The sequence below is a fragment of the Nanorana parkeri genome, unplaced genomic scaffold, assembly GCF_000935625.1.
Source record: "Nanorana parkeri isolate BGI_ZX_2015 unplaced genomic scaffold, ASM93562v1 scaffold768, whole genome shotgun sequence".
Lineage (NCBI taxonomy): Eukaryota > Metazoa > Chordata > Amphibia > Anura > Dicroglossidae > Nanorana > Nanorana parkeri.
In genome coordinates, this window is record NW_017307036.1 from 458,357 (window position 1) to 484,955 (window position 26,599).

General features: G+C 40.0%; 1 protein-coding gene across 1 annotated transcript; it reads left to right on the forward strand.

Moving 5' to 3' along the window:
- The first annotated feature begins 664 nt into the window (after window positions 1–664).
- Window positions 665–26,599, forward strand: SLC15A1 (solute carrier family 15 member 1). Its single transcript, XM_018564641.1, has 21 exons — window positions 665–735; window positions 962–1,103; window positions 1,329–1,448; window positions 2,308–2,407; window positions 3,232–3,322; window positions 5,732–5,815; window positions 6,988–7,070; window positions 7,330–7,416; window positions 8,528–8,617; window positions 8,871–8,915; window positions 11,264–11,296; window positions 11,381–11,469; window positions 13,740–13,821; window positions 15,524–15,661; window positions 18,536–18,682; window positions 19,532–19,578; window positions 20,830–20,937; window positions 22,303–22,403; window positions 23,215–23,351; window positions 24,280–24,387; window positions 26,399–26,599. Exons 1-21 carry the CDS (start codon window positions 729–731, stop codon window positions 26,597–26,599), a joined length of 2,040 nt encoding a protein of 679 aa, XP_018420143.1. The 5' UTR covers window positions 665–728.

Genomic DNA, 26,599 nt, shown 5'->3' on the forward strand with positions numbered 1-26,599 from the left:
TGTAGAAATATGTTATTATACACTGACTGAGGACAAATACTTCATGTGAGAAGATGTTCACATTTACTAATTTTGCTTTCTATCTCTCTTTTACCTACACAGGGAAGGACGCAAAATCATCCGTGAGTACTTTTTATGTAACGTACCTAGAAGGTGTTCTGTGTTACTCAGTCACTGAATTTAATTCAGATCGTTTCATTCAAATTGACATCATTATGAATACATCTAAAGCTGGCTATACACTAATTTAATTTCTTCCAAGTTCAACCAGCGTGTGACCCTGTTGGGAACCCTCTCTCGGTGACTAAAGTTCATTTTTCAAGTAATTTTTGTCAACGGAACCAGTCCAAAATTTCTCGGCAATACAGTGACCGCAGCCAATCAGCTACAGGAGTATTCCTCAGGGCTGAACAAGAAAAAACCGCCAGTACATGACCTGCTTTACTGAACTTGTTAGTTACTGTTTATAGACTGATCATATAGGCAAATTGTATTGTACACTTGAATAATATTGGGGATCTAAAATAACTGACTATCTGGCACTTACAGAGGGATGATGCTATGATATTCTGACTGTTAACACTGAAATAACTTTTTGAAGATGTTATTGCAGCAACCATAGTTAAGCTTTCTCTCTTCTTCTGCTCCAGCCGGGTTGCTTTGGCTATCCACTAAGTATCTTCTTTATTGTCATCAATGAGTTCTGTGAACGGTTCTCCTACTATGGAATGCGAGGTAAGTTATTTTATATCATTAGATCGATTGACTCATTTGTATTGTATGTATGTTAGCTTTTAATTGTAGCTGGAGCATTCTGGTAAGGAAAGTATGTAGAGTGGGGAAATGGGCGCTTTTAACGGATCCTATCACTTTGACCTGAATAGGATACTTTGGTAAAGTCAATAAAATACAGAGTTAATATTGGAATAGTGTGGTCATGTAATCTATATCTTCCTTGTAGCGGTGTTGGTACTTTATTTCAAATACTTTCTACGATGGGACGATAACCTCGCCACTGTGGTTTATCATACCTTTGTTGCCGTGTGCTACCTGACCCCCATCCTTGGTGCCATCGTTGCTGACTCTTGGTTGGGAAAATTCAAGTAAGTACTTACGTAATGATAGGAATAGTCCTAATTCAGTTTATTTATTATACCTAAATAGATTAGTTATATTTTGAAGCTTTTTTTATTAATAGAAAAATACAATATATTAAGCCTTTATTTGCATAGATGAACAAATAACTACCCAACTATTGGGTATTACAATACAAGATGTATTGTAATATATGAATCTTATATTTATGCATATGTTTTCTTTACATATAGGACCATTATCTACCTGTCCATTGTTTACACTGTAGGGCAGGTCGTTATGTCTGTGAGTGCCATTCATGATCTAACTGATGGCAACAGAGATGGAGATCCAGACATCTTATCTGTACATGTGTAAGTCATTTAAAACATTCAACCTTTCTTAGTATTAATAAAAATGTTATGTTCATTGTGTTGAAGAAAAGTACTGAGCTTCATTTTCAGTCATGGTGTTGACTGTTGCCCAGTTGTTAAATGCTGGTCTGGCTAAACAAATGGACAACTGGTGCCACCAAGTGAGAGCTAGATGCCAAGATAATGAGAATGTTTCTTGTAGTGACAAATATATATAGATATCTGTAGATATATATAGATATCTATAGATATATATGTATATATCTTCTTTCTTTGTATACTTTAGGAAAATGTTGTCAACCATGTGAATATTACCTTTCATTTATCTTGGACTTTTTGTGGTACACAGCGCAATAACAAAGCTACGTGCTGCTAGTGTGAGCCCTATAGTATAAGAAAGTGGACTTTCCAAGGTCTATGTCCAGGGTTTACAATCACAGTCAATGAGAAATTAAAAGAGCATTAAAAGACTATTCAACTAAACGTGGATTTAGTTAAAAAAATGTGTGAATCTTGAGTGAAAACATTTATAAATAAAACACAAGCTGCTCAAACTGTAATTCAAGGCCCTGTACTGATAGGCAACATTGCTAAGCACTGTGCCTTTTATGTGATACAGCTATCAATTATTTTATCAAGATAGTCCTCATGTTTTTATTTTTGAATATTCATTTAATGCATTGGAGGACAAGTAAGTCTGACCAAGTATTGATTTATATACATAACAAGCAGTGAACACATAGTACTGTGATAAATTTACCATGTGTGAAAGCATTTTCAATGCATGTTGTATTTACACAAGGAAATGTATAGGCCTATTGTATAACTGGACAAAACAATGACATAATTTTTTCTGTAGTGCACTATCAATGATTGGCCTCATCCTTATTGCTTTTGGCACTGGAGGAATTAAACCCTGTGTGGCAGCCTTTGGAGGAGACCAGTTTGACGAAAGCCAAGTATGTGAACACTACTGAAAATTCATATTAAGCATTTAGCAAGTAGAACCCTGTATTCAGGTTTTCATTTGAGTATAGAAATTATATAAATGGCTGGAAATGGGAAATAATTTTGGTTAAAAAAAGTCACGTAACATATACTGTAGCTACAGTGTATATCAGGGGTAGTGAATTAAAATTCAAGAAGGTCTGGTGACCAAAATATTCTTCAAGCTGTAGCCTGAGTAGCTGTGGCCTGGACAGAACTGTCACTTAGTCTGTTACTGCGGTTCACCATTTCGGCTGAATACACACCAACTGCAACTGCACTACAACCCACAGCTGCCGGTATGTTTTCCCAGACACAGTATTGATGCATCCAACCCTGGCGCATAACAATGTTTTAAATTTTTTTGTTACAACTTTATTGAAATGTCACAAATTACATTTAATTAAGTTGTATAGGCAAGCGCAGTGTGAAGTGGTTGTGCAACTTTGCTTCACTGCCTACACATGGCCAGAGCCTTTCTGCCACTGTTATGAGGAAAGAACACTATCTCAATGATACACTGGGTGAGACCCACAAACATTTACCCTCCCATCTGAGTGACTCCACACTCCACAGTGGATCCCTTTATTTTTTTCTTCGGGGAAAAGACTGATGACCTGTGTGCGGTCTGAGATGGGGGGAAGAGGCGAGAAAAGTGACTTTGTGCCCACAAGAAGGGAAATATGTCTTGTTGTATGAGACTTGCAATCAAAAAAGTATAAATATAAAATGCTCTGCATGCTTGATACATTTTAAAACATATTAAATACAAAACAGGATGCGTTTCTTTTGGCAGGATAAGCAGAGAAGCCGCTTCTTTTCCATCTTCTATTTGTCAATTAATGCTGGAAGTCTTTTGTCGACCATTATAACTCCTATTCTCCGAGGTATATTTATAAATCTATAGCACACAGTGTTTTGTCAGTGATTGCAATAGGCAGAACAGGATGTTAAAAATAGACAAGGAATGCTATATTATGATATGAGGCAGTACACACCTACAGTATGTACCTAAATGTAAATTGCGTAATAGCACAAAACAGTTACTACAAGGGTAAAAAGACAAAACATTTTATAAACTTTTTTACGTAAAAAGCTTACAAACAGGAGTTTGAATGGACAGAACCTCTAAACCAAGCTTCCTGAAAGCAAACCTGTAGTGTCCTTGCCTCTTCTGAACCTTCACATGTATTAGAGGCACCTCTTAGTGTAATCAAGGCTACTCTGTTACCAGGACCGGATTTATTCTCCCTGCTGCCCCAAGGCCAGGTTCCGCAATGAACCCCCCTCCCCGCCCCCCATCAACGGAGAATGGCAACCGGATGGCAGAGGCGGCAGGGTTCTTTTTATATTTTATAGCACAGCACTCTGCTGGAACTCCTGTGATAGGTGTGAGGGGAAGACTGCTCTCCCCTCTCACTGTATACACGAGCGGCAGGGTTAGTTTTAACCCTGCCGCTCTGCTCCCCTCTCTCCATCCTGAAGAAGTTGGCGGCCAGCGAGGAGAGAACGGAGCTGGGAGACAGAGCCAGCATGGAGAGAGGTAGGTGCGGGTGGGGGGAGGACGGGCCGGCTGCAGTCTTATTACAAGTGATCTTGGCGACATCGCAAAGATCACTTGTAAACAAACAAGCGGCTTCCCCGTTCTACATTTAGCCCGGGCTTGTGAAAAGCAGGGCTAAACGTAGAAAACAAATTACCGCACGGAACTCCATGTTCCAGGCGTCAGGTGACTTCAAACCTGTGCCGCCCTGAGGCCGACCTCGGTGGCCTTGTCGGGAATCCGGCCCTGTTTGTTACACAAATTCTATGCAGAACTTGTTAAGCTCTGGCCTGTCCCTCTTGGTTAGCGAATATTATCGGTTGTCCCACTAAACAACAAGGGGATGTGGGTGTCAGGAGAGAGTGAGACACGCCCGCACCTTTCTAGACTATGGTCAGAAATTGCAGAATAGAGTCCCCCCAGGTTTTCTAGGTTTTCGGGGGTTCTCTGGAAATACAATTAAGCTGCATGCAGCAAACTGAAAGTGTTTGCGGCTGAGTGGAAATTAATAGAAGTAACTACAGATGCACTTTAAAATATATTGAGAAAAAATTAAAACAGTATTTCATATATGTTTTATTCATCATAAAATAACTTTTAATAAACTTTCAAAAACAGCTGATGTTGTACCTTTAAATTATTAATTTTAAACTGTTTTATTGAACACTGCATTGAATTACTGCAACATCTAGCTGCATCGGTGACTATATACTGTATAGAGATTGTATCAGTCACTACAAAATACAAAGAAACTATTTTTAGCTACCTTTTTTAGGTTTCATGCTTTCTGGCCAATTGAGTACCATCTTTTGTTGTACTTCTTTCTCTACAATTGATGTGTACACTACAAAAGCACCGGGGCCCACCTTATACTGCCCTCACAATAACACATACTGTATATTTCATTACAGCAAAGCAGAACATACCAAGTGAAAGCGCTGGCAGTATGTCAGCCATCAAAGTGGTGCTGGGAATTTATAGGCAATCCAGGAATTCTTCTCCATGTGCCCCCTGCACTTGGTCACATGATCTGGTGCCACGTGTCATGTAATTTAAGTACAGGGGATAGATGTGGCAGCACCTATGCATTGACCTTTATGTTCCCTGTACAGTTCTGCAATGGATAATGTTCCTGCAATGCCTCCACTTGTTCTGCTTTGTTTAAATAAAAAAGGTGACATCACAATGACCTAAAGAACCAAGCCCATTCAGGCTACAGGAACTACCTTTCTTTTTGAAAACAGGCTAGATACCAGCAGGTTAAAGGATCAACACCTTTTGGGGCTCAGGATCTAGCTTACATTGTGTAAATAGGATAGCTCCTTTTGGGTCTGGTTCAGCCCACTGGAATCCAGCCTATAACTAATAAAGGTGTAGCACAACAGAGGTTTTTATTTTTAATAATATTTTTTATATATTTTTTTAATAATAATTTTAAAAATGTCAAATGCTGCAGGGTATTTAGGAAGTATGTCAGTGGCCCTGTCTTACCAAAAATACTTTTGGAAGCAAATATCTAACAAACCTTCTGTGAGCTTATGGTCAGCTAAACATGACTTAAATATTCAATTTTAATTAGAGTTCTCTTTACATAATAACTGACTCAGCAGCTTTATTGGACAGGCAATGTGTATTTGCCATTGCTAGGTATAGCTCATGTATATATGCAAAAATGATTTTTAGCAGACATGAAGGTCTGATGGAATCCAGATTGTGCTTACATTTGTAATCAGTTTGTGGTCTGTATTCCCAGGACAAGAGTGTGGAATCCACAGTAAGCAGAAGTGCTATCCTTTAGCATTTGGTGTGCCTGCTGCTCTCATGGTGGTTGCTCTCAGTAAGTTATGTGCATTCAGTGGGTTTAATTTACTAAAGTTGTAGAAAATGATCACTTAGCATCAGCTATGTTTACCAAATCATGTGCAAGGATAATAAAAAAAACAACCTTTTTCTAGATTATATTGGATAACTAAAGTAAACACAGTTTCACACTATTCATTAAGCTAATGAAAACGATAATTATTGATCAAATAGTCCATTTACTGATATACATTTCTGAGAGATACAATTTCTTTGCACAAATAGTTGTTATATCAAATTATCATAATGTTTTTAAACTGCAACATCCAATATACAGTTCAATATACAGTTATGTTTTTGGAATGCAACATTCAATATACAGTTCAACATTCACTATACATGGGGGACATTTACCAAAACCTTTTTTTTTTTAAATACTGTACAAAGGGGAGATGATCCTTTTACTGCAACTTCAAGGGTGACATTGAAAAATCCTTTAAATGTAATGCTTGGGAGATGGCTTTAACCTATGTGGTGTTATAGAACAGTACAATTTTTAGGGACAGCTTCAGTGAAACCGCATTTTGTATATGTAATTTTATATTTTAACTTGAAAACCAGACTCTTTTAAGTAGTTAGGTAGTTTGAAGTGGAAATAGGCCTGAATTGACCAGTGGAAGTAGCAGCCACAAAAGATCTAAAAGCAATAAAACTACAGTATAGAGCCCAACAGTTCAGAGATCCAACAATCCTTTTTAGAACTACCTTTCCATGTGTCTCAGCAACAACTATAGATGCTGACTGACAGCCCCCCCTGCTTTTTTTATTGGGGTTGTTTCAGACACATGCAAAGCCGCCCTTTGTTTGCAGCACGTCACCGCATACTTGTGTGATGTGCACCAAAGCACCACACATGTATTTATTTTTGTCATAGCTACCATTAAATTAGGCAATCCCCTTTACTGAAAATAGAAATGTTTGGTTTTGCATGCAGAGGTAGTAGGGGGTGAAAATCAATTGTCAGGTTTTGCATACGGAGGTAGTAGGGGCAGTTCTGCAGGACAAAGCAGTGGTTGGGCCACACCATCTTGAGGCAGGGCACCTGATGCATATTATCACAGCAATAAGTCAGTCAAGTTCTATGCAATGGCAATAAAATTGTATCATCTGAATTTTCTGTTTATAAAATACGTTTTTTCCCCCTTCCAGTTGTATTTATTGTTGGCAGTGGAATGTACAAGAAAGTCTCCCCTCAGGGCAATATCATTGTGAAAGTTTGCAAGTGCATTTCTGTAAGTAAATAACGTTTATAATATTAATAATAATAATAGTGATCTCCAAACAAAACCACATAATTATTAGTAAATATGATTTCTATTAAAGCCATCCTATGTTACACATGGCACGGGTCTATGGATTGGAACTTATTTGTTTGTGTGCTAAAATTCACTACTGTCTCTTGTTCTAATCATTTCTGCTGTGTATTTTGTAAGGGGAGATAAAATGGACTTTAGCATCTATGTAACACTAATCTGTGAAACCTCTCAACAGTTTGCCATCCGTAATAGATACAGAAATCGAAGCAAATCAATACCTAAGAGGGAGCACTGGATGGACTGGGCACAGGAAAAGTATGATGTAAGAAAACGACTCTCTAGATTTTCTAGGCACTTTTTATTTGTAAACACATTTAAGGCCACATTCAGGCTAGGTTCACATCTGGGCGATCGTGCACAGGATCGCGTGGATTGGCGGGCGGTCACAGAGTCGCCCACTACAGCCATTCGCAAATTATTTTCTAATGGCACCCCAGTCGCGCAAGACAGATCGTGCAGTTTCCCGCCGCGATTCTGCCAATGCAATTGAACACGATCGCGGCTAAAAAGGTAATCAATGGGGCCGCGCGGCAATCGCTTTGTGCACCCGAACATGATTGCACGTCCCGGGATCGGTCAGATCTGAACCTAGCCTAACATGGACATGCTTAGGCATACAGAGTGCAGGAACCTGCGGCCGCTTGTACATCTCAATGACAGGATGCGGCTGCATGCTGGGGTTTGGCTTTCAAATTGACAGCAGATTACGTCAGGAGAGATACTGTCCTAGTGTAACCTGTAGAAGTGGCAGGTCCACAGCCTCATATCCTTCAAAGATATGTACATGCATATCAGTTCTACTTTTTTAAACAACTACATTCTATCTGTCTGTTTGATATATTTCACTATATTGTCTTAAAGCTGAACTCCAGGCAGATGTATAAAACACAAATTAAATCAGCTCTTTATTCATTAATAGATCATTTAATGTATTTTGTAAATGCAAGTAGTGTAAGTATTGAATTTGACTCACTATCGATGTCTTGCGGTCTCTTCCCTGTACACGTGAAACAAGCCTGGAGGAGAGAGCAGAGTGACAGACAGCTAAGATTATCAGTTTGCTGCTTCTTCTTTCACTATCCAGATCTGTAAGTGTTAATTACCTGCAACAGAGAACAACCTGCTCTTCTCTCCTGCCAGACAGGGTTGTGCTGTGTGGCAGAGCTGTGTAAATCTCAGGACATGATAGGCAGAAATGCAAATCCAGGTAAAATAGCTTCCAGATTTGTATTACACCTATGTATTTAGCCATTTGCCTGGCGTTCAGCTTTAATAATCTATTTTACTTTTAAAAAATTAGAGACTATGTTGCCACACAATGGACCAATATATTACACTTTGGTATAATGCATATTTTGCTATTTTTTCCTTAGGGGCTTCTTATTGCTCAGGTTAAGATGGTACTGAAGGTCTTGTTCCTGTACATTCCTCTTCCAATGTTCTGGGCTCTTTTTGATCAGCAGGTAATTTATGAAAGGCAATAATAGTATACAATTTGCTTATGTTGGGCACAGCATAATATTCAGGCAACAGTGTATACATTCATCAACACCACATGCAGATGGCTATGAGTTTATCTAGTAACAAAGGCCAGTTTACATAAGAAGGGAGTACATTTTGCTATATGGTATGTGTCGCTGCCACATCCAGTTTTATGCTATATAGAATGTGCTCTCCAACATCTCTAATGTAAGTCTGCCAATCTTATCTTTAAAGGGCTCAAGATGGACTCTGCAAGCCACCGCTATGGATGGAAACTTTGTAAGTAACTAACATTTTGATTGGTATTTGCAGTCACTGTGTCCGGAGTAGTTTTCTATATGGACAACACTAAGGAGCTTATTCACTAAGCTGTCGAAGGCAGCCAAATGAATAACTGAGCCCAAGTGAAAGGAGAAAAAAACCTGTCCGCCTATTCACTGCAGCCTTTTACAGCTATTCTTAGCCGTACATCGGCTGCATTTGGCTCACTTCGGTTCGGCCGAACAGCCTCAGCACATTAGGCCGAACCGAAGGGAAGAGCCCGTTCGCCTCAGCCGATGCAACATCTAGATAAGCTGAGGTGAATGTTCGGCAGTTCAGTTTCTGCTGTTCACCCCTATTCTCCAAGGGGTGGAACAGCAGAGAGTGAAATGCTGAATGAAAACTGTCAATATAAACAAAAGAAAACACAGCGTGGGGTCCCCTCCCTAATTCATACCAGACTCTTTAGGTAGGAATTTTAAGGGGAACCCCAAAAAATAAATTTAACGAGCAGTAAAAGGGGGGGACGAGCGAGTGCCCCCCTCCCTGCACCATACTAGATGCCCTCGACATTGGGAGGGTGCATTGTTGGGGGGGCCCTCTGGGGGCCATGCCGAGGAGGAAAAGGGCCTCTTCCCCACAACCCTGACCCGGCGGTTGTGGGGGCCTGTGCTCGGATTTGTAGGTGAACCCCACGCTACTTTCTTTTACATCGGGGGTCCCCCCTAACATTCCTACCAGACCTAAAGGGTCCCGCTGTTTGTTTTTTTAAATTCAATTTTCTGACACAAGCACCGGCTGTTTGTACGGCTTTGCCCGGCTGTTTACTTTGGCCGGTGCACGTGCTGTTGAGAATAGCGTGTACCGCAGCCCTTCGGTTCAGCCGAAGCAAGATGAAGGTTCGGCTAGATACTTCGGCTCTTTAGTGAATAGCCCAGGGCCGGTGCAAGGATTTTTGCGCCCCCCCCCTCCCGCTTCTAACAGTACGTAGAACCGCAAAATATGTTGAGCAGGACCATAAACTAACACTAACCGCACTCCCTTTCCACTAACACTAACTATTCTCTAACACTGACTGCACTCCCTATTAACCAACACTAACTATTATTTAACACTAACTGGTTAAATAATTCATAGTACAACTACATGTTATGTACTATGGATCATGATTGAACCTATTCATGTTAGCAGCGAAGAATTGTAAATCTATTGCTGGAGTGTGGTGGAGGTGTGTGTTGTATATATGTACTACATATACATTACACACGTCCAGTACACTATAGCAGTAGATTTACAGCCAGTCCCGTCCCAGCTTCCCTCACAGTTTCACTCCGATCCTTGTTGCCTCTTGTAGTCGTCGCTGGGCAGGATCGCTGCATCGCGTCTCGGTGCTCAGCTTGTGGGAGGCGCTCACAATTCTGCCCTGCTAACATGAATGGGTTAAATCATGATCACATATACAGTACGCACGTCCAGTACACTGCAACAATAGATTTACAATTATCCTCGGCTAACATGAATGGGTTAAATGATCGATAGTACATAACATGTAGTTGTACTACGGATCATTTAACCCATTAATATTAGCAGGGGATAATTGTGAATCTATTGCCGGCAGTGTATTGGGAAGGTGTACTGTATATATGTACTACATATAGGGTATACACTGCAGACAATAGATTTACAATTATCCTCTGCTAACATGAATGGGTTAAATAATCCGTAGTACAACTACATGTTATGTACATATTATGTACCGTACTATAGATCATTTAATCCATTCATATTAGCAGAAGATAATTGTACATCTATTGTCTGCAGTGTGTACTTTATATGTAGAACATATAGAGTACACACTGCAGACAATAGATGTACAATTATCAACTGCTAATAATCATTAGTTCAGACCCCCCTTGCCCTCACTCACTGCTCGATGAAGGTGCCTCGCTGGTTGTAGCCCTCAGCGGCGCGTTGTGCTGGAGAGCAGCCGCGAGTCAGCGCTGGTCCGGTGGGAGGAGCTCCAGCTAGGGTCCTAATTTAGCTGGCCGGCGACTGCCAGAGGTACCGCGCGTGTCGGGATCCTCTGGCAGTCGCCGGCCACCTGGCGCTCCTCCCACTGGACCAGCGCTGACTCGCCGCTGCTCTCCTGCACCGAAGGTAAGTGGAGAAAAAAAAACACTGCAAGCATAGGGGCATTTTGACAAGTATGAGTACTTGCCAAAATGCCCTGTTTTTTCGGCCCTCACAATTTAGCGCCCTCAGGCGGCTGCTTGCCTTGCGGTAGCGCCGGGCCTGAATAAGCCCCTAAATGTTATAAATGTAACATGAGCAATACATTTATCTTGTACAACTTTATCTCTTTTTAGGGGTCTATACAAATTCAACCAGATCAAATGCAGGTAAGGTAGTACTCCAGTGATTCTTCCTAATAAGTATTTGGAACTCCAATGTCATATGTACTAATAATAATTAATTTTTTATAGACTGTCAATCCAATATTGATAATTGTCCTCGTTCCCATTGTTGATGTTGTGATTTATCCTTTAATAAAGAAATGCAAGCTGAACTTTACGTAAGTAAATAGTTAATTATATGATTAATCTGTCATTTATATAAATTTGTCTTATGATATAAACTAAAGTTAAAGCCCAAGTTGAAACCCTTGTGAGTTCACTGTTGCTGTCGGTGTCCCTGTGTCATTCTTGATATGACAGACTAGGAATTAAGATAAAATCTCCCCACTTCCTGCTTATATGGCAGGTATCAAACAAAACAGGAAGTGAGAGAAAAATCCTCCCAACAGAAACAAAAGCAGCAATAAAGCAGAAAATGGTAAACTTATCTCTATGCCAGTATACACATGGGTGAGCTTTACCGAACTCCCACAAACCTTTAAAGAATGCATTCAGGCAAGACTCCTCATAGAATGCACTTGGAAAAAACAAGCATCTAGCCCTGTAAACTGCTAGTAGGACCTAGACTATCCAGGAAGTGATGGATCAAATGGAGGCCTCATGTCCTCTGTTCTTCCTGTAAGAAATTACAAACAGTTGGATTGAGACTGTTGCCTGAATATCTACACATACAATTTCTCCCATATTTAAAGAATGCACTTCTTGCATCTCTAAATGTAGGCAAGACCAGTTCTTAATTTAAATGAAATCTTGGAGACATTAGGTAAAAGGTTCAACATAGGTATTAGGCTAACTGCCCGAAAAAAAAGTAACAAACAGGTCTCTACAGCCTTAGGTCTACAGTTTCGACACACATCCCATAAGTAATTGTGATTAGAAAGGCCACTTGGAGGGTCACATTTAACAAAAGTACAATTTTGGTTGTATTGGAAAGATGGTTCAGAAAGATACTTCAAAACCAGTGGCAGATACAACTTTGGGTTCGGATGTCAAGGTGGTCTCAGCTTTCTTGCTCCCCACAGGATTTGGCTCACCAGTTCTCTTGTGCAGCCCATTGAATCATTGTGAAGGTGGATAATGCTGACACATGCACCATCAGACACAGCAGACCGACTTTTGTCAAAACTTAGCTGCAGGTACTCTTCAGATTCTCTTGAAGATCTCGTCGAATACTGGGCTTTCTGGCAGTCATCAAAGTTCTGATGACCTTATTAGAGCATTAGACTTCTATGAGTCTCTCTCTGAACATCTAGATTCTAGACCATTACACACAGTTGTACTGAAGGGTGGTTCCATGGATAGATGCTCCCACTTGCTTTCTGAGACCAGGATGTAGAGGTACTTGAACGGGGTGCTGCTGACTGTTGTGCGAAAGGAGGGAACACCAGGGCCACTGTAGCTCAAATAGAATCCCTGACAATATCAAGGCTTTCTCTTGACATAACCTGGTGAGGTACCTTGTTATTAGCAGCACTAGGGGGAGGCATAAGCTGTTGTGAATCTCCGCTAAGCCATCAATCTGCACTGCTTGGGAGCAGGGGAACTTGAAATAGAACCTGTCTAGCTGAAGCGAACAGATCTACCTCCAGGTGAAACCGTGTCTGGACTATCCACTGGAATGTTTCTGGGTCCATTTGTTTTGTCCTGCACTGGTCTGGAGAGCATATTTGGTTACACATTCTGACTTCCTTAAATACACATTGCTGTGATATTCTGTAACAACCTCTGCAACCTAACCTCTTATCTGGTCGCTATCCTGAAAGAGAGATTCACTTCATGTGCAGCCTTCTTTCTGATATAGGCCACTGTCATCCTGTTTTCTTTTTTAAATTCTTTATTTTTATTTTTTTGTTATTTAACAGTACATACAAAAACACACAGTCAGTAAGGTACATACACATGTAAACGTAACAAGCAAATATTGATCCCTTAGTCCCAGTCGCCTAAATAGCAAAAAGCCAGACAGTGACATTATAATATCATCCGCGCCCGCAGAGCTTATGTGGACAATGCATCATAAATCCCATATTAACTATTGAGCGATGAACATTAGTTTCGATAGGCGGAGATGGTTAACCTAAGGGGTCTGCTATTCGTCATCCTGTTTTCTAATCTATGTGTAGTAACTATGATCTATGTAGTGGGGAGCAAAGTAAGCAGAAGAGATTTTATTTGTGTGTCCAATACCAGAGGCACTGCTTCATTCTTTTGAAGGAAGTCCATTGTGTCCTTGACCTTGGAAACATAGGTCAGTTATTACAACTGACAAGACTTTTTTAGATCTAATCTTTTGTTAAATGACAGTTCTCACAGCTTAATGACACCAAATTTGATAGAAAATAGCGGGGTAGTAGCAGATTTAGTTGTGTTATTTGTGAGTTCTTATGTCCTAACATTGTATTGCTATTTGTCTGTATTACCTCTGCAGCCCTCTGAAGAGGATGACAGTGGGAATGTTCCTGGCTGCCATGGCTTTTGTTGTCGCCGCAATTGTGCAGATAGAAATAGATGTAAGTAATGTGTGTTGTGAAAGAAATATGAAATGTGCACAGGAATATGATGTCCAGTACTTTACTGTATTAGGCTTTAGCACAACGGTTCTAAAACATGTCCTGAGGCTTCATCAAAAGGGCATTGAGTAAACACAAATCTCTCTAATTGAGTTTCCTGCAAAACATGCACTTTTGTTGGGATTTGGGGTTACCACCTTATACCATTAAAATCAAACAATATGATTTACACAGCTTCAGTAGCTAAGTACAGTAGTATTAGATTCACCACTGCCTTAGCTCCAATTAACTGGCCATGTAACCTAACCGCTATTCATATGTGTTATGCTTTAAAGGGATGAATTGTTAAACATATTGGGACTAGGTGAATAGTTTCATATAATGTTGTTCAAGAAATGCTGAAACTATGCTAAGTTCTGAGTTCTCTCTCATCAATTGCACTCTTAAGGTATGTGAGAGATAACAAGTGCGCACAGGTTGGAATTGGGAATACTTGGCCTGTGTTTGTCACTGTAGTTACCAGCTTGATTTCCTTCCATGCTGAGCCCCTCACTAACCCCACCGTATACCTACATTTTTACTCTGAAATTTGGATTTACAGAAAGCCAGAGCTCAAAGCAGACACTTCATAAAAATAGATGCCTGCTTTACTGATAGTATAAATGGCTTAAAAAAAGCCATTGAAAAATAAAGGTTAACCCTCCCCCAAAAGAAATATCGTACCTTGACCCGGTTTCTGACTTCACTAAGGGCATCTCCCAGGAAAGCTGGGCTCTCAAAATTCACACGAGAATGTTTTCCAGTCCAATGTTTCTAGTCACCTAACATTGTATCTCTGATTTAAAAAATCCAAAAACAGGGGTGGGAGCAGCTTGCATTTTCTATAGCAGGTGTACAGGCCTCCAGAGGTTAGAGCAAAGATCTCAAAATCAGAGTTCCCAATGGATGAAAGAGACAATAGGTGCACTGGTGGAGCGACCAGGGTCGCAGCGGTCGCAATTGCGACCGGGCCCTGGCGTTCCTCCTGTTGGGGGCGGGGGCCCGGGGAGGAAGCAGAGGGCCCGAAAGTGGGAGAGTAAGAAGCTGCTGCTGGTTTTATATTTATTCACATTATAATGTATTGCTGGGACTTGTAGTCCTGCATAGTTGGAGCTATTCTGCATTACTGTATAATCATTTTACAGCAATTCAGAATAGCTCCAACTATGCAGGACTACAAGTCCCAGCAATACATTATATTAGTTAGTTGGGATGCACCAGTGCCAATACTGAGTTTTTTCACATGTTCTTGTGAAAATGCCCCATACTAAGCGCAGGCAAAATTACCAGGGTCACAAATGCTTTCTGGTGCAGGCGATCGCACCGCGGTGCCATTGACTTTAATGCACCGCCATGCACCCTCCCACCCCAGAACGCAGTGAGCTGGCCAAGTTGCAATACAGTGTGTTCCAGCACTAAATCGGCCGGAACACACTGGAGCTGGTGTGAACTAGCCCTGAAAGTTAAAAAAGAAAACATACTTTTGATTTACTAGAAAAAAAAAGGTATCAAAATCATGTTTTTATTGGGGGGGAGGGGGAGGCCTTAATGGTTTCTTGCACCAGGCCCTGAGGTTTCTAGTTACACCTCTGATTAGGTGGTCTAATGTTTTAGTTTCTATGAAAAACAAAATGATTAGTATAATTTCTTTTTTTTTTTACAGAAAACTCTTCCAAACTTTCCGAGCAGCAATCAGCTACAAGTTAAAGTTATAAATTTGGGAAGTCAAACATTGTCTGTTACTTTTAAAGAAAATGCACCATCTCCTTCTGAATTACCCATAGCATTGGGATCACTAAAGGTATGAAATTACTTTCATTTTACACTCATATACAAAAAAATATAATTTATGTTTAATAATTCTGACTTCTTGATACAGACCAACCCTTATATTAGGGTTATAGGTTAGTAAGACATTTCCTACTGGGGCACTATGGAGTGTGGTCTATATTATTGTCCCAGTTCAATTTAGCACAAGGACTATACAGGTCAACTTTGGCTGCATGTAAAAAGCTAAGTAGCACCAATTCCAGTGAACCCCATGGTGAGGGGTTCCAGAGCTTATCACTGATATGGAGAAAACGTATTTTTTCTCAAAATCCACAAAGTGCTTTTCTAGATTCTGGAGCCCATAGGCTTTGTACAGCTTTGAGTGGAATAAAGGTCAATGTCTTACCTGGTAGCGAGGCCTCATCAATATTTACAGCTGTCCAGGGGCTTATACCGTGTTTCCCCCGAAAATAAGACACTGCCTCAAAAAAACACACTAGGTCTTATTTTTGGGGTAGGTCTTATTTATTTATTTTTTATGTACAACAAACCACACTTATTCATGTACAACAGTCTACATATATTCATGTACAAAAATATGGTGATCAGGGCAATCAGGGGTGCCGTACCTTTCCAAGAGCAATTTGGTAACCGGAGTGAGTGAAGGCACTTTCACTATCGATTCCTCACAGGCGGAGTGCATTTGGTATCACTCCGCCTGTGACAGGAGGCGGCGCTATAGAGGAAGCCTCGGCTTATGCGGCTCTGCTCCCTCGGCTGCCACCTCACTTCCTCTAGTGCTGGCTTCGTTGGCACCGATGATTCACTCCTGCCTCCCCCGCGGCTCTTCAAGTTCCCCCTTATGCTACCACCGGCCCCGGGAATGGTCACAACTAGGTCTTATTTTCGGGGTAGGTCTTATATTTTAGCAATTCCAGTGATGCTAAGGGCTTTCTTTCTTGATTTTTCTGGTGTGGGAGCCCTTCTGCAATAAAACTGCATTTGTTTGCTGCCTTGCTGAATAAAATGTGAAAGCTAATTCTTCCTATTTTACTATAATACTACACTGCAAGTTTACACACTCTTACCTAGTGTTTTTATGCTATGTCTGCACTATTTGCTTTAACATGCTCTTTTTAAGTCTAAACACCTGGTCTTGAAGTGGTTAAGGAAAAAGATTTGCATCATTATTGGAGTCAATGATGGAGAAAGATCTGGGTGTTCTGGTAGACCATAGAGTGAATAATAGAATGTGATGTCAAGCTGCAGTTTCTAAAGCAAGCAAAATCCTTTCTTGTATTAAAAGGGGTCTAGACTCCAGAGATAGAGACATCATTGTGCCCCTGTACAAAGCATTAGTAAGACCTCATCTGGAATATGCAGTTCAGTTTTGGGCACCAGTTCACAAGAAGGATGTTATGGAACTAGAGAAAGTGAAGAGAAGGGCGACTAAACTCATAAGAGGCATGAAGGAGCTCAGCTATGAGGAAAGATTAACTGACCTGAATTTGTTCTCTCTGGAGAAGAGGCGATTAAGGGGGGACATGACCACTATGTATAAATACATAAATGGTCCATATAGTGAGCTTGATGCCAAATTATTCACTTTAAGGTCACTGCAAAGGACGAGGAGACACTCTTTGCGTCTGGAGGAAAAGAGGTTTAACCTTTGCATAAGGAAAGAATTCTTTACAGTTAGAGCTGTAAAAATCTGGAACAGACTCCCCCAGGAGCTAGTTCTAGCTAGCTCAGTTAATTGTTTAAAAAAAAATCTGGATGTATTCCTAAATCCACAGAATATTACTGGATATTGATTTCTTATAAGTATAATAAGCACCAGAGATTGTTGATCCAAGGAATATCCAATTGCCCAATGGGATCAGGAAGGAATTTTGTTTCTCCTGTTGGAGCAAATTGAACCATGCTTTATAGGGTTTTTTGCCTTCCTCTGGATCAACATTGGGTAATTGTGGGCATATCGTTCTGTTTAGGTTTTTCTTCTCTTTTTTTTCCTTCTCTCTATAGGTTGAACTCGGTGTCTTTTTTCAACCTGACTAACTATTTAACTGACTAACTAACTAACTGACCTTTTTAACTATGCATCTCATATCTACTTCTCTACTGTGTATTAGGGGGCTATATTATACAGTATATGATATAAAAATACATAAATGGCCTTATTCAGTAATCCAGTGCACGCAGCAAAGATGATGCACAAAATGCTGTAACCCATAACAAACCACCATATTTTTGGGGAAAAGTAGTGAATGTAGCAAAATCTGCGACATGCATTCTGCATATTTTTTAACCCATACAAATGTGGAGGAGGATGATGCGTGTACTCCCGGCCGCGTTTGGTGTGCCATTTACTAGTAATGGCATCGCAAACGCTTTTTACATTTTTATGCGTGTTTGACGCGCGTTCCCACAACCCCTAGGTGTGAACCGAGCCTCTCTGGCACCCTCCTCAGCTTTAGACAATCACCTTTCTTTCACTTCCCTGCCATTCCATTTTGCCATGGGGAGTGAAAAGAGGATGTGACTTGGAGCTTATACAGGACCAAGGACTCTTCTCAAGTCACAGAAATGAGCAGCCAATCCCCATGTTCTACTTGGTTGTTTGGCAATACTATACCATTGCACGTTGCACCACCTTTTACAAGGGTTATTATTTAGCCTTCCAATTTGTACAGCTTTTCTGCAACATAGGTATTATGTTATCTTCCACTGACAGATGTGTACATATTGTGATCCTTTTAAACAAAAATAGATTTACTTAAAAAAAATACATAACTCTTTGAATAGCGCATGCATATTATCTTTTCGAGTCATATAAAATACTGTTTTTTTTCTTTGCTCTCAAACATTATGAATATATTTACCTATAATTCTCATTTTTATTTAGGCACATAACTACGAGACTCTTCAGATTAATAGTGAAATGAATGTGAGCTACGGAAATAGAAGCAATGTTTTAGGTTTTGCTGATTTCACAGAAAAGGTCAGATACACCTATATCATCTCAGATCAAGGTGAACTACAAACAGACTGGGTAGGTAGCAAACAAAACCTGTTCCGAGAGAAATATTTTGGCTGTGTTTGCTGACCTTTCCTTCAAAAAATCCTAAGTGCTTGGCTGTCGTGCTGATCCAGACACTTCAATATTTTCAGTTACTGACCTGGAACAAGTATGGATATGAGGAGTTCTGGCTTTACTTGCATCATGGCTGTTCCAACCCATGCTACCTTCTCTTCTCTCACCCATCGCTCCATTCTCCCAGGGAAGCAGAGTGATATATTGGTATGGGGATCATGTAACTCACTCTCCTTCCTTACACATGACAGTGCTGGTGCCCTGAAAAGAAAAAAAAAAAACACAGGTTCCCTTTAAGAATCCAAATCCTGCATTTACATTAAATGTCCGCATCTATTTGTGTCAGTATATTTTACAGTCAAGCTATAGGACAAGTATTGCAGGTATTTCTGAATTTGGTTAAAGTAATTAATTGGAAGAAACAGGGAGGGAGTAATAGGGAGATGCATTGTTCTCTCTCTATTTGTCCTGCACACTCTATGGGAATCCAAAAAGATTTATATTACTAAATCCATCACTTAATAACATTTCTTGACATCTGTGTATGCTCAGTGCATTGGGTAAATTGATGATTATTTTTATATAAAAATATATTTCTAGAGTTTAATGAAGCTATGTGAATTGGATTCTTAGCCATATTTATTGATAATATTTTATTATCAATAAATAATATTAATTATTATTTTATTCAAAGCAATTTCATACTTTTTTATTTTATAGTTATATTATTTTGTACTTGTACTATGTACTATACACGTGTGTCAAGTGTGATGGTCATTTTAATACAGCGTCTTCTTTTCCATGCAGGCAGAAGACATAAGCCAAAAACCAGAACAGGGAGATAATGCTATCAGGTCAGTTTTTTTAAAACTCTACTATATATCTATTGCCAAAGCCATCAGAATTAGTTTGAATATGTTACATGTTGAAGATATTTGTATATTTGTATGGTCTGTCCCTCGGCCCCTTCTATTCTCTATCTACACTTCTTCCCTGGGTCAATTGATAGCCTTCCATGACTTCCAATACCATCTTTATGCTAATGACTCACTGACTCAACTTGGATGTCACACCACTACCTCAAACTCAATCTCAAAAACTCAATCAGTCAAAACTGAGCTTATAATATTTCCTCCTCTCCGTGTTCCCTCCCCCAACTTCCCATCACATTTAACAGCTCTACAATCAACCCCTCCCATGAAGCCAGGGTACTCTGTGTAATCCTTGACTCTGAGCTCATCTTTCAGACCCACATCCAGAATGCAGCTGCCAGACTCATTCACCTTACCAACCTTTTCTGTCAATCCCTCTACTGGCTCCCAACAAATAAAATTCAAAATACTAACAACAACATATAAAGCCATTTACAACTCCGCCCCAACCTACATCACTGACCTCATCTCAAAATATCACCCAAACCGTCCTCTCCGCTCCTTTCAAGACCTTCTGCTCTCTAATTAGCTCCTCCCATGCTCACTTCCAGGACTTCTCCAGAGTGTCTCCCATCCACTGGAACTCCTTACCCCAATCTGTCCGGCGATCCTTAAAGACCCATCTCTTCCGGGAAGCCTATCTCACTTTAACATAACTCCCCGTTTACTTCTTCCAATAACTCAATCTAAACAATTACCGTTTGTATCACTTGCCCCTCCTACTAGATTGTAAGCTCTCACGAGCAGGGCCCTACTAACCCTATTGTACTGAAATTGTATTGTATTGTTAATTCTATTGTAACTGTACTGTCTCCTCCATTTTGTAAAGCGCTGCACAAATTGTTGGCGCTATATAATAATATTCTCTCTGAGAGGTATTGAACACCTTTAAGGGTTAAACATTACTTAGCATGCATACAAAATTAACATACAAAATAAATCTGACACTAGGTCAGCTTTATGGTAACATGCATCACTGGAGTGTAATTAAAATTGAAGTCCAATCATTCTTAACAATTAGGTCTGCTACATCTATTACTAAGGTTCAGTATTATACCATATGTATATAATGCATATGATTGATACTTAAAAGGTATAGTTACACTGCATGGGCATGGCATTTAAACAACTTCTGATAAATACTTGAAATTAACAACACCTTCCTTCTTGCAGGTTTATTAATAATCTTCAAGAAAGCATCAACATAACAGTAACTGGTACAAGCCTTGGTGAAATTCCACCGTTCAGCTTTTCCAATTACACAATGCAAAAGTTGGGAATGTGAGTACATTTGTTTTATATCTACATAACTGGAAGCCACATAAGTATAAGATACGTTTAAGAGTCTATTTTAATATAACTGAAGCTATTTGACATATTTCTCTGCAGGATAAAACAGTAAGATACACATACCAATCCCTGCGAAAAGAATATGTACAATAAATCAATGTTTAGTATATTATTTGGTCATTGGTTTAAATCAGTGGTTCTCAACCTGTGTAACCTCAGGACCCACATTTGTCCTTGGTCATTAAGTCGCGACCCAAATCGCACGGCATTGCGGTAATGCGCGTTCCGGTGCGGGCTATCGAACTGTGGGTGGGAGTTGTGTTTGGGGTACCATTCAAACGAAAGGCAACGCAACATACCTCCCACACCAGAACACAGTTATGATTGCGTGGTACAGTGCGGTACTCTGGTCCAGGCACCTCTACAGGACACATGATGGAGCTGTAAGCAATGCACGTATGGATGGGGCTCCCTCGCGGCCATAGCCCCATCCTATCCCACCTCAAGTTGACACTCGATGCTGGGCAGCATATTCTGAATGGCTGCTTGGCGGGAGAACTGACAGTGCTGCGCTAGGGGGAGGCAGAGGAGCCTCACACCTATAAAAGTGGAGGGCATGCAGCAACCCACTGAAAATGGGGTCGCAACCCACATTTGATTCATGACCCACCAGATGAGAACCAAGGGTTTAAATTCTTTATCCAGTCAAAACCTTTTGTTGTTGTTTTAGTTAGCATGGCAAAAGGTCAGAATCCCTGTTGGGTTTTACTGCTATCCGGTGGTCCTATAGAGAGATTTACCCTCACTTCCTGGCCTGGTGACTATGTTTTACCAGACAGGAAGTGAGGGTAACTCTCCAACAGCAAAACAAACAGAAATACAAATGCTTTTGTATACTTTTACACTTTAAAGACAAAGACCACCTTTTAGAAAAAAAAAATGTGCACACAAGTATAAAACAAAAATGTGCATTTAATATTCTTTTGCATTAGAGCCAATAGACTAATCGTGGTGCACTGTTCTGGGTCCTGCAGATTCTTCCTCCTGTTCCGCTGGAGATGTGACCATGTTTCATGTTATGTCCTGAATATGGGTGTATCAGGAAACTTGTTTTTTTTTTTTAAATTATTTCCGTTTATTGGGTTTTTCAAATGACATACATATTACACAGTACAGTACCAGGGGAAAACCACCTCGAGAAAGATCTGTCTGCTCTCCCTGGAAGGAAACTTGGTTTTAAAAGTAAACTTAGCCTTTAAGTAAACAAATGGGACGAATCTTATGGTTTTTGTTTGCCAATATTAAATGTTTTGTTTAATTCGTTTTGTGCTTGTGTTGACTGTTTTTGTTGTACAGGAAAAAAATAGAAGGTATTACTGCCAATGGGAGCATGTGCTCTGTGGAATCTTTGAAGTTTGGTTTTGGAAGCTCTTACACAATACTCATTAAGGGAGTAAGTAACTCACATTTCTTGTGTTTCAGCAATGATGAATGAGCGCATGAACTGAACATGTACAAAACAGTTCTGTACAGTACGCGTCTGTTATATCTTTTCTTTTCATGAGTAAATATACCTTTATCATGTAGCGCAAAAAGATTAGCATCACCAATCCCGCCTTGTTCAGCCAATCAGCTACTTTGATCTTTATAAATCATATTAGTTGTAGTAGCAGTAGTAGTAGCATACTTCACATGGCCGCATTTTAAAGCTAAGGTCACATGATCTCAGCTCAGTGAGACTACTTATAAGACTGACATTTAGGCAGAGCTGCCAGTTGACTTCTGATCCACCCATCCAGCAGATATATTATAACCAATACGCTGGTATTTGTCCACATGACTGACAGAAAATGCATTTCAGCACCTCTTTGTAACATTTACCATTAAAAAGGGAGCTGGCTGGAGTGGAGGGGATGGACTAGTATTTTTCTTCTATGATAAGCTCAATAATATAATTTATTTAATTCCATGTTAAAGCCACACTCCAAGAAAAAAGGATCATTTACAAATCGCACTGAGTGCTGAGGGGAGTAAGGGATGCGACTTGAGCAGTGAAGTGATCCAGTCCCATATCCACCCCTGCTCACTACTTACTCATTCACAAAATGTCTTGTATTTTTCTCAAGGAATACAAGGCATTCTGTGATGGGAGGATGAGAGAAGGAGAAGGAGGAGAGAACATTTCACATCCCTGCCCCTTCCTCTTCTAGGTTTGTCTAATTTAAATATAAGGGAGTCATTTTTATGTTTTCTCTACTTAGTGCACAGCGTCCATGAACATAGACTACATTGAAGACATTCAACCCAACACAGTTCACATGGCCCTTCAGATTCCACAGTACTTCCTCATTACTGCCGGGGAAGTTGTCTTCTCAGTTACTGGGCTGGAATTTTCATACTCTCAGGTGAGTAGTATTAAGCTATGTGATTATTATAAAGGTGCCATAAACAAAAGCACAAGTGCAGCAATAAGCATCTAAACAGAAATGGCTGTTGAGTAATGATAAGATTAAAGTGCACTGTAAAAGCACCACATACATCTGCCTAGAACATAATCCTTGTGTATTACTATGAATGCTTTAACAGCTGCCTTGTTTTTATTTGTAGTAGCTTAATCGGATATAATCACTTTAAGCTTGCATGAATTGGTTAATCATGTTAGAAACATGATATACCAGACTATCATAATCATTTTCTACACTCTATAGATTTGATGCATGTAGATATTTTTTTCAATTTCGGTCTGAAAGTGATATTGACATATAGGGGTGTATTAATAAAAATAAGAATTAATTAATGTACCTGTACTTGGCTTCATTCTTCATCTCGTCACTGTGTTTGCCTGATAAAGGGACCATGTTCAGTCCCGAAACAGTGCTTTTACACTGTGCCACCATGTTTGCATAATGTCTGAATAAAAGATCGTTCAACACATTTGACCTTGAAGTGCAGGTGATTTTTTTGGATATTCTTATGATAACAGGGTGCCATCCGCAGGTCATACCAGTACCCACCTATCTTATGGTATCCCAGTCAGGAGTGCTGTGGATTACACAATTACACATTACTGATGTGATGGCTTCAGTCTCATGTACTAGAGCTAGGCCTCTTTTTTTGCTGCACTTTATAAATGTAAACTGTGAGATACTCGCGAATAGCCATTATACAAATATTTCCCTCACAATGAAATGAAAGAGTATGACTTCCTCCAGCCAACAAAAGTAGTTATTACTTTCTTACATATAAAGCTGGCAGCCCATTCCCAGATAACGGTGACAGTGGCTTTCAGGGTGCCATAGAGGTGTTTCTGATCATTTTCTCTTGTCTTGGCAGGCTCCATCCAACATGAAATCTGTGCTTCAGGCAGGATGGCTGTTAACAGTGGCTGTTGGTAATATCATTGTTCTTATTGTAGCTGGAGCTGCAGGTCTCAGTGAACAGGTAAGAAATCCTTTTCATCTGCCTTCATTTTCCTATTCTATATAATCACAGAATGTACTGGATAATTAGTATACCTAACATTTATCCCCCTATGGGGTTTTTGTTCAATGTTTTGTCTGCATCTTAGAAAGGAGCAGAGGAGGGCTCTTAAAAAACAAGGTCCACTTTAAGAACCAAACCACCAGCCATCCACAAAGGCAGGGTTTTATATTTATATATCAACAAACAACAATTGTACCTAAATCTGTAGTAAGGCAACTCATGGAAAAGCAGAGCTTCCTATTTTTCGTTATCTTCGCCTTTATTAGATAGATATTGACATTTATTGGACAGCTCAGCCATCAACCTTCCATGCAGGGGGGTACTTGTGTCCTAACAGTTGTAGTATTATTGGGATGCCATCATGGCCGCAGTGAGATGATATGTTGATGCTAGCCATTCTAACATCACCATGAATGTAAATTTGGAGTCTCAACATGTTGTCCTTGAGCTAAGTTAGAATTCCAATGTACCATTTTAATAAGAAGTGTTAAGACTGCTCAAGCAGAAAAACCATACTTGGAAGCAGGGTTTTAGGCCCTCCTTTGATGCAAGGTTCCTGCTAGGGTTCCATAACGTTTCAGCTCTGAATGTATCTGAGTCTCCGTTTGACCCCTTAAGTTCTGCCATTGCTTTTTGCTCCTGATTATCTCTTCAAAGTTAGAATTCAAAGTTAGAATTCAAAGTCAGCTTCATTGAAATGGTAGAGCTCTGCATCATTAAAATATATCTGAATGTATCTAAATCGAAAAACAAAAATGTGATATATTGCAGCTTTCCAGTCCATAGACGTGCTGGATTAATTCTCCATTTCAAGGCTTTTTTTCTTTTATTTTCACCTAATGATCCTGCCAGTAACACACGTCCTGTCTTTGGGTCATAACATTCATTCACTGCACTGTAAATATGGAAAAGCAGTGTTGTCACCCTAGGACAGAAAATGAGTTATAGAAAAAATTGAGGATACAAGTCCTGTGTGGCCGCGCTCTCCTGAGGGGTGGGGGGTTGTTTTAGAAGAGGGGATCTGACTTATCAGAATTTTTGGTTGAGTGGGGGCTGTATGGGGGAGGATGGTGTGGAGGTGGGGGTGGCGTGCGGCTTCAGATCAAAAATGGACCGGGGTGTCCACTTGGTATGGGTGTGAAACAGAAAAAAACAACAGAGTCTGAGGCGCGACTGCCCTTGGAGATTAGGACAGGTGAAGGTATAGTGAGAGTTAAATGGGCTGAGGCCTGCAGGTAGATGCTGCCCGGGAAGCAATTTTTGTTAATATTTTTCCTCCCGCAAGATGTTCAATATCAGGGGTGGAGGGAGAAAATAAAAACAAAAACAAACGAGGTGCACATGAAATAGAGGCAAGTAGAACGGTGTGTGGTGTATATATCAACTCACCGCGAGGTTCTTTAGGAGGTGTAATCATCGATGACGGGATTCCTGTTGGGGGTAGTGTCCGGCAGCCTCTTCGGGACTGGGTGCAGGGATTTCAGATGCTGGGTCGAGGTATGATTGGCATCAGATGTCTGCGTATGGGACGTGCTGCTGGACTGGGTGGTGATGATCATAACTCATTTATAGTCATAAATGAGTTATGACTATAGAACACATCCCCCTCTTATTCTTCATAACATTAGGGGAGGTGTTATTTAGCCCACAGAGACAACTGGAAATAATACTGATGACTTATCAAACAGATATAATAAAACAATGGTAATATTTAACAGTTCAAAGGGAGAAAAGTCACTATTTTCATAATTTCATGAACATTCATGGGTTAATTGATAGGGTTTGCACACAATTGAAGTTAATTAGGAGGTCTCTGTAATATGTAGCTTAATATACTTTTCCTGTTATAGGTTTTCTGTTTCGTAAAAAAAACAGACCGGGTCACACTGTAGTATAAATCACTGGTACTTTTTCTCTTTACTGTATATTCCATTCTTGTTTAACATATTCTTTCTGGTTGCCTTTACAGTGGGCAGAGTATATTCTCTTTGCTGCTCTGCTAGTGGCGGTATGCATAATTTTTGCTGTTATGGCCTATTTCTACACCTACGTTGATCCTGCAGTGATTGAAGCCCAGTTTGATAGTGATGGGAAGAAAAAGAAGGAGAAGGAAAAAGAAGCTATAGGATTTGAAATGGGAGATGGACCTCCAAAAAAAACCAAAATGTAA

Excerpts from the sequence above, each read along its gene's own strand:
- SLC15A1 (XM_018564641.1), top strand. Across the intron at positions 2,408-3,231 it reads ACCAGTTTGACGAAAGCCAA|GATAAGCAGAGAAGCCGCTT; the intron begins GTATGTGAACAC and ends TTCTTTTGGCAG. Across the intron at positions 7,071-7,329 it reads AAGTTTGCAAGTGCATTTCT|TTTGCCATCCGTAATAGATA; the intron begins GTAAGTAAATAA and ends ACCTCTCAACAG.